General features: G+C 49.6%; 1 protein-coding gene across 1 annotated transcript; it reads right to left on the bottom strand.

Annotated features, from left to right (window-relative positions):
• Positions 1-1,287: 1,287 nt before the first annotated feature.
• NOTO (notochord homeobox) lies at positions 1,288-5,760 on the bottom strand. Its single transcript, XM_004369369.1, has 3 exons — positions 5,322-5,760; positions 3,244-3,455; positions 1,288-1,446 (listed from the first exon to the last, which is right to left on the bottom strand). The coding sequence occupies exons 1-3, from the start codon at positions 5,758-5,760 to the stop codon at positions 1,288-1,290; spliced, it is 810 nt and encodes a 269-aa protein (XP_004369426.1).
• Between the last annotated feature and the right edge of the window lie 3,131 nt (positions 5,761-8,891).

Here is an 8,891-nt window from a genome sequence, read left to right on the forward strand (position 1 = left end):
CCACTAACTGCCAAATAGGTAACTGACTGTTCATTTACCAAAAAAAAAAAAAAAAAAAAAAAGTTGAACCAGTCACTCCTGGAAGAAGTAGATGCAGTTGGGTTCCTCTGATTAACAGACTCCAGCATTAGGAAGGATTTCCCTGAAGGACAGGGACAGAGAAGCGTTCTTGAAGCTGGACCCCAGCCTCCCCTCAAGTCTGCAACCTGGTGTGCAGGAGAGGATGGTCCACTGCCTTGAGAGCAGATAGGACTGCTCCCTGCCTTTCTTCTTCAGAATCTGCTGCACTGACAGCAGCTGGGGACGGTGCCCTCTCTTACCACCAGGCAGCAGGGCAGGCCTCCTTCCAGCACAGATACGCCTCTTCACCTCCACCACCAGAAGCCATTCCAGATTCTGAATCAATACTCTCAAAACAGACTGGCCCAGAAATGTGGAGCTCTGGAAATGCTGGTGGCCGGCCTCAAAGGGGTTGGCTATCAGCCAGGCTTTTTAGGGAGAAAGTGAGCAGATTCCTTGGAAGGAATGGGATCCATGAGTCAGGGTCGTGAAAGGGGGAAAATAATAACCCTCTTGTGAAAATACAGCAGAGTTTATGATAAAATGCTAGCCTTGCAAAGACAGTCAAATTTCTCCATCCTCTATAAAGACGGGGAGGGAGTCGAGGCAGGTAGCTGGAGGGTGATCAGGGTAGCATGTCTGTTCCAAGAAGGCAGCTGGGCCTGAGCTCCTTCTAACAGTGGTAACAGTTCAGATAAAACAAGAAAACTTCAAGACACTGAGGAGAAGGGCACAGAGTGGTCTGTCTTTGCCTCCTCCTTGCTCTTGACCCCACCAGCCCTTATTCAAGGAGGCCCCTTCCCCACAGTCAGGCCAGGAGAAGATTAATCTCTGAGAAGAACGGCTGGTGCAGCACCAGCACTCCCCCAGATGAGGAGGGCCGAGAAAAGCCTCAACAGTTGCTGCACACTTAGCGCTGGGCCTGGCACATTTTAAGTGCTTCACAGACATCACCTCACCCCTGTAAGGTATAAATTATTAGCACACCCATTACACAGAGAAAAAAGGGCTCAGAAGTTCAGTAACCTGCCTCTGACCATTACATTACTCTAGCCGCCGAGGAATCTATTCAGAAAAGGGAGTCCCTTGACAGAGCAGATTCCTCAGGTGCCCTCTGGCTCTGAGAAGGCTCTTTGGTAAGTGAAATCCACATGTGGGACAGGGAAGTCCAGTGGGTGCTCCAGGAAGAACAAGCCCAGACACCCTGGTAGAGGCTCTGGCCAGTCCTCAGCTGTCTATTCCTGACTCAGTGTCTTCACTCTGGGTCCTGGCGTCGGAGCTGCTGGAGGGCTCATCCGGAGAGGCAGCCATGGCAGATGGGGCCAGCAGTTTCAGCCTTTGCTGCTTCTGATACTTGACCCTGCGGTTTTGGAACCAGACCCTCACCTGAATTGGGGGCATTGGGCAGAGATCAGAATGAGACCAGCAGTTCCTGCTGCTCCCCCTACCCCCACTCCTGGTGTGCCCACCTCTCTCTGCTTGGCAAAAACTTGTTCCTTCTTCTAAAGGAAGCATCTCTCCAAAACACTCTTTCCTATAATTCCAGTCACCATTCATTCATTCCGTAAGTATCTAATGAGCTCCTACTATGTGCCAGGCATGTTCCTAGGTGATGGTGATACAGTGGTGAGCAAGAGACACATGGAGCTCACAGTCTGGTGGAGGAAGACTAATACCAAACATGCAAGCAAAGAAATATATAAACACAGACCAAGGTAGGAACAGGGGCTGGGTAGGAGGAACCCCCCTGAGGAGCCAGCACTTACGCCAAGGCTTAGAGAATGAGAGGTCAGTCTAGTCGGGACAGACAAGAGCAGGGCAGGGAACAACCTGTAGGAAGGCTATGAGGTAGAACCAAGCTTGCAGTGTTTGAGGACCAGAAAGGAGGGTAGCATGGCCAAAATCTGTGAGAGGAAAGTGAAGGGAGGGAAAGTAGGTGAGGTTAGCAGGAGTCAGATCACCAAGGACTTTGAAGGCCACTTTGAGGCTTCATAAGTGAGATGTGACATAATCTTATTGACATTTTATGAAAACTGCATGTCTGGCTACTGTGTAAAGAATGGATTAAAGCAGAAGCAAGGAAACAGTTGGGACACTATTGCTGTAATCCAGCGAGAGCCGTGGGTGGTATGAACCAGGGGCAATGGAGAGACATGAATAGATTCCAGCTGTATTTTGGAGGTGGAGGTGACGAGGCTTGCTGATGGACTAGAAGTGGGGGAGAAGGAGGAATCAGAGATGAGTAGGTTTTTGAGCAACTGGGTAGATGGTGGGGTCATTTAGAAGGAAAGGAACAGACTTGGGAAGAAAAAAAAAATCAAGAATTGAGGTTTAGACTTGTTACATTTGAAATGCCTGCCCATAAGGCATCCAAGTGGAGACAATGTACAAGTCAGAAGAGAAATGACAGATTTGGGAATTGTCAGCTTGTAGATGGTATTTAAACCATCTAGATGAGTCAGCTGGGAGTAGATGAGGTCAGCTGGAATGAGATTGTGAGGTCACAAAGTGAAAAAGTAGTCTGCAAACAAGAAAGAAATGGCCAAAGAGCTGGGAAGAAAACCAAGAGAACATGGTGTCGTGGAAGTCAAGAGTGTGTTTCAGTAGAGGAAGGAGCAGTCAACTGCATTGAGTGCTGATGGGTGGGGAGTAAGATGAGGAAAGGAAAGTATCTATTGGCTTTGGCAATACGGAGGTCATTAGAGACCTTGATGAGAAGCTTTGATGGAAGAGTAGGAAAAGAAGTTATATTGGAATGAGTTGGGGCAGCGAACAGGGCAGTGAATGAGGAAAGTTCTTGAGAAGTTTGCCGATGAAAGAAGCAGAGAAATGGTACAATAGCTGGAGGACAATATGGGGGTCAAGGGAATATTTACTATTATTTTTTACTATCTAGTCCCTTGAACACCTACTTAAATTGAATGTCTGCTCCTTATTTAGCATGTAAATATTACAAAGTTCTAGATTAATATCTGGATTAACATTTTATGTTGTTCCCATAAGGTAATTTCAAATGGGACTGTTTTTCTCATCATATAGGGAGTATGCCAACGGTTAGGGGCTGTCTCCCCCAATGGCCTGGCACAGAGGAGGAAGGCCCATGTCCCTCCCACTTCGGCCTTCCCAGAAAGTAGTGCCCGTCCCCAAGTGCAGCCCAGGCCCCATCAGATCACCTGCTCCCACCTGGTTCTCTGTAAGGTTGAGCCGGGCTGCCAGCTGGGCTCTCTTCTTCCCCACCAGATTGTGCTGTTTTGCAAACACTTTCTCCAACTCTACCAGCTGCTCCAAGTTAAACATAGTTCTAACCCTCTTTCGTCGATCAGTGTCATGAAGATCCTCTGCTGGGGACCAGTCGGGGGGGTCCCAGAGGCCTAGGCAGTGAGTCAGCTCCAAGCCTAAAGAGCAAGCATCAGGAAGGGAAGTTAGCCAGCACCTACCCATCCACCCGTCTTGGAAAAAAGAGAACAAGCACACGGTTCCACTGCCCTGCCTTCCCCTTGGCCAAGTCATACAGCAAGAAGGCAGAGTAGGGAGCGAGTGGACAGAAATAACAGAAAACAAATAAATGAGAAAGAAGGGACAATGCTGAGTATTGCTTCCGCTACTCTCTACTGTGTGGCTTAACCTCTGGCCCCTCACAGGAGCTGCCAAACCTCTGTATCTCCTTGCCCCCATGGGATGAGCAAAGAAGGGACCTCCAGGGGTTCACCCTGTTCACTCATTCAGTAAATACTTTTTTGAATGCCAACTATGTGTCAGGCATGGTTCCAGAACAAAACAGAAAATCTCTGTCTTCATGAATGTTATGGACTGAATTGTGTTCCCCCAAAACGTGTTGAAATTCTAACCCCTGTACCTATAAATAAGGAGCCCTGGTGGTTCAGGGGTTAAAGCACTTGGCTGCTTAAGGTAAATGGTTTGAACCCACCAGCCGCTCCATGGGAGAAAGATGTGGCAATCTGCATCTCTAAAGATTTACTGTCTTGGAAACCCTATGGGGGGGAGGTGCCATATGAAGACAAATGCACATAGCAGATACAGTACGTGCCCAGGAAGTCTAAAGATTGCTGGCTACTAGAAGCTGAGATAGAAAAGAAAGATCTCCTTTCAGAGCCAAGCACTGAATTTGGTCTCCTAGCCTCCTAAACTGTGAGAAAATAAGTATCTGTTCTTTAGAGCCACCCACTTGTGGTATTTCTGTTATGGCAGCACTAGGTAACTAAGACATCGGAGTTTCAGAAGTTGGGTGTATAAGGCCTGAACAATTTTTGCTCCTGTTTTCCTTATTGGGGACATGAGAAAGTGATGAACCAGGCAGCAAAAGATGGCAAAAGCTGGTGTAGGTGGATATTGATGCTGGAAGAGAAAGTTACCTCAACAGTTCAATTCTTGCTGGGATTTAAGTGCCTGGCACACCTGAGTCCCTTCCCTGCCCCTTAGGTAGCATTAAGAGCGCTATGAGTGAGTGGCCTCAGAGCAGTTGAGTAGAGTCCATCGATTGTGAGCAGCAAGGCAGGACTGGGGTCTGAGCATTTGCCAGCTCCTAGCAACCTCCCTAAGGAGTCCTGGTGGTGCAGTGGTTAAGTGCTGGCGGCTTATTGAAAGGTTAGCGGTTGGAACCCACCAGCTGCTGGGGGGTGGGGGAGGGAGGAAGATGTGGTGGTCCGCTTCTGTAAAGATTACAGCCTTGGAAACCCTATGGGGCAGTTCTAACCTGTCTTATAGTGTCTCTATGAGTCAGAATCGACTGGATGGCAACGGGTTTAGCAACCTCCCTGAGGAGCACCGCCCGTGGCATCCAGAGACAGGTCCTTGGGTTAGGGACAAGAGCTGCCTTGGGGAAGAGTCTGCGCCACCAAGCGTTATCCAAAGGGGATGTGGTAGGGGGTGAAGGCACTCAGTATAAATCCTTTCTCAAGGCGCGTAGGGATCGAGAGCAAGGCTGGGTCCTCCTGTAGCCCCAGCGCCGGCCGTGCCAGTCTTTCAAGACGCCCTCTAGCACACCAGTCTCCCTGCTCTGCACACGCCCACCCCTTCCACCCGCTCAGCAGCGTGCTGGGGGAGCCACGCGCCGGGGTGTGGTCTCAGCGAGTCCTTCTCTCGGGCCTCAGTTTCAACTGTAAAGTCAAGGGTCGTAGGGACCCTTCCCACCCAAACCGTTTGTGGTTCTCAAACTCAGGGACTTCTCCTGTGACCACCGTCGCGGCCTCCACTCTTCACTCCCCCCATTTCTCCAGACGCGGGCGCCCGGCACCCCGTACCTGTGACGCCGAGGCGTGGGAGGATGCAGAAGTGAGCCGCGCGCAGCACAGGGGACTGGGGATACAACGAGTAGAGACCCACGCCCAGGTAGGCGGGCAGCCAAGTTGCCGGGCAACCCCAGGGCAGAACCGGCCCCAGTGACTGAGAGGGAGCGGCCCAGAGACCTGGGGCAGTGTAGGCGGAGACTGACAACCGGGAGGCTGCGGGTGCGCTCGGGTCGGGTCGAGTCAGGATGGCGTCGACGGAAAAGGAGGACTCGAGGCGGCCGGGGCCGCTCGGGGTGCGCCGGTCATCCGCACGCAGGGGCGTGCCTCGGGCAGCGGGGAGACTCTGGAGCGTCGGGGCCTGGGGCGCGGGAGAGAGGCCAGAGCGCGGGGGCTGGACGGGGGAGCCCGAGGGAGCGGGCAGCCGGCAGCGGCGCGGCCTGGGGCTGGCCATGGCACGGCCCTCACCCCGACGGGCGCAGGGAGGGGAGCGCGAGAGGCAAATGAGAAGACCCTGCAAAACTGAGAATCGCTGGCTGAGAATCGCCCCAGCCGTCGGCGCCGGCTCTTAAATTTGGCGGGGCGGGGCGGAGCCTGGTGCGCGCCGCGGGCGTTCCCGTGGATCCGAAGGCTGTGAGCGCTCGGACGCCGGAGGCTGCGCGTCACACTGGGCGAGCCAAGGTGAGCACCGCGCAAAGGCGTGTGTACTCTCTGGCTCCGCATTTAAAAATGCTCACCTTGGTGCGGTCGCCGAAAGAATCCTGCGTTCGCTGCGGCTCGCTAGGAGATCCTGGGCCAGCCACCCAGCCACTAGGCACCCTGTTTGCCCCTCGTAACCGGAGCGGTATTGCCCTTCTCGTTCGGGCTGGGTCGGGGCGGAGCTGTGATCTGGGGTCTGCTTATCCGTACCGCCTGCGAAACAGAAGCCCCGGGGAACAGTAAAAAGTATATGTCCCACCCTGTCCCTAGCCGCCCAGTTTCCCTGCCTGGAGACAGCAATGTGGTTCCCAGTTTCTTTTGAATTCTTCCCGGGACTTTCTGCACACCCACATCACCTTGGATCCCACTGGAAGGATCTTTCTGTATCCAAAAAGGTGGAAGGGAAAAAATTAATCGGAAGGGTTTTTATATATAAAATCTGTAGAGTATTGTAACAGGTTCCAGATTAAGAAATAGTAATTCACTGTCACTGCATAGGAGTTGACGGTCTACAAAACTCCTTGTGTTATGTGGGCGTCGAACAGGCTTTGTGTCCCCAGTTTACAGACTGATAATCGGTACTTACTAGCTGTTGTCCTTGGTAACAAAAAAAGTTACTGTTTATATTTTCTAACTGGAAAAGTGGATAATAATAGTAGTTACTTCATAGGATTGCTGTGAGGCTTAAATGAGTAGACTTGGCCTGATGTACAGTGAGCGCCATGCTGTGATTGTGGGGCTCAGACGGACCCCTGACTCCCAAGCTCCCATCGCATTGTGTCTCCCCAAATCAATGTCTAATATTGAAACTACCCAATCAGGTTGATGGCAGTTCTGTGTCATTTCGATAGGCAGCAGCCGTTTCAGACACAGACATGTCCTTCTGCCTCGACAGGTAGGGACGGGAGGAATCTTTCTAGGGTGGGCGGCCACTGGATCCAGCCACCCCCCACCCCCTTCAGCAAACATTGGCCCCCTTCTGAGCAGCCTCCCAGCCTGGAACATGAGATTGTCGGCGGATGAAATGAGCGGCTGGAGGTCGGACTGGCACCAGGTCTAAGTTTACTGTGTTCTGGCCAGGGGGTGCTATCAGAAAAGAAGGAAAGCAAATGAGCACACTGGGGATCGGGCTTGGATGGGATGCAAACTCGGAAGGAGATGCTCCCTCATCAGAGGTCAGACCCACTGGGACTTGGGCAGTTGGGTGAAAGTTCTAGAGACGCCCCCCCCCAATAATTCCAAAATCCTATTTACACCCTCGGCTTCTCAGCGTGTTCCTTTTTAGGAGCTTTTCCTTGGAGAGGTACCCCCAGGACCTGCCCAGACGGGAGTGCCAAGGCACCAACAGCTCACCTCGTGAGGAGCCACAGGGGACCATCCATTTCAGACCCATAAAGACAACAGTTCATGCTGCTGGGGGAAATGGGACACAGTCATTGAAAATGTGGATTTTGGAGTTGGCCAGACCTGGCTTCAAATCCCAGCTTTGTCACTGAACACTTTCGTGACCTCAGATATGTGGTTTATTCACTCAAAACCCCAATTTTCTGTAACATGGAAATGATCTTTTAGGTGACAAAATAATATTTACCTGATGGAATTGTGACAGGAATTAAATGGGATTATGTTTTCAGCTAAGTCTCCTACAAAGAAAGCAAACCAAAACTCGTTGGCGAGAGTTGTCAATTCCGACTCATAGCGACCTTATAGGACGGAGTAGGACTGCCCCATAGGATTTCCAAGATGTAATCTTTACAAAAGCAGACTGCCACATCTTCCTCTTGAGGTATTCAATAAATGGTGACCATTATGGAGAGAGGGAGGAGCCCTGGTGGCGCAGTGGTTAAGAGCTACCGCTGCTAACCAAAAGGTCAGCAGTTCGAATCAACCAACCGCTCCTTGGAAATCCTATGGGGGCAGTTCTACTCTGTCCTATAGGGTCACTAACAAGTTTTCATGGGAGAAGGAGGCTGATAATAGTAGATGAGCTGAGCTAAGCTTCTTAAAGGGGTACAGTGAGAGATAGAATGGGGCCAGATTTATAGGACCGAGATAAAGTGTCTGGTCTGTGTCAATGAGAACCTTAAGGCGTTAATCTGGCAGCAGCATGTAGCCTGTCATCGGGGAGGCAACAAAGAACAAGACAAAACTTATAACAAAAGGCTTATGAACATTTTGATAAGACTATTTGTGCTGATTTTTAGGTAAAAAAATTATGGTCATTGTGTCTGTAGGGCTGGATTTTCCCATACATAATTATCTATTTTCTGTTATTTCACTTATTCCCCCATCAGACTGTAAATTCCTGAGGGCAGGCAGTAATACCCTCATTTTACAGGTAAGTAAATAGAGTAAGAGAGGTTTAACAGACTGCATAGGTTCAAATCTCCTAGCTATGTGACCTTAAGCAAATTTGGCTTTAATTTGCATTTCCCTGAACACTTTCATGTTTAACATCGTTTCATATGCTCATCACCACTTAGATGTCCTATTTTGTGTAAAGTGTCTATTTAAGTGTTGGTTGCTTATCTTTGTGTTGGACTACTATCTTTTTCTTATTAATTTATAAGAATATATATGTCTAGATAGATACAGTTATTTTGGATTTAAGTCCTTTGTTGCAATATATCTAGAAGCAAAGATCGTCTACTCTGTGGCCTGCCTTTTCATTCTCTTAATTTTTTTTTAATATTATGGTAAATATATAACAAAACTTTTGCCATTTCAACATTTTTGCATGTAAAATTCAGTGACATTAATTATGTTCGTCATGTTGTACATCCATCACCATTATGTGTTTCTAAATTCTTATTTTTTCTAAATTTTTTGTTGTTGTTGAGAATATACACAGCAAAACATACACCAATTTAGCAGTTTCTACATGTA

The sequence above is a fragment of the Trichechus manatus genome, unplaced genomic scaffold (assembly GCF_000243295.1).
Source record: "Trichechus manatus latirostris isolate Lorelei unplaced genomic scaffold, TriManLat1.0 scaffold00004, whole genome shotgun sequence".
Lineage (NCBI taxonomy): Eukaryota > Metazoa > Chordata > Mammalia > Sirenia > Trichechidae > Trichechus > Trichechus manatus.

What these genes read in the sequence shown, in the direction of transcription:
- NOTO (XM_004369369.1), bottom strand. Translation starts at nt 5,760, where the DNA reads ATGGCCAGCCCCAGGCCGCGCCGCTGCCGGCTGCCCGCTCCCTCGGGC. An exon ending in CCCACGCCTCGGCGTCACAG is followed by an intron (nt 3,456 to 5,321) that starts GTACGGGGTGCC and finishes CTTGCTCTTTAG; the next exon opens with GCTTGGAGCTGACTCACTGC. An exon ending in TCAACCTTACAGAGAACCAG is followed by an intron (nt 1,447 to 3,243) that starts GTGGGAGCAGGT and finishes CCCCCAATTCAG; the next exon opens with GTGAGGGTCTGGTTCCAAAA.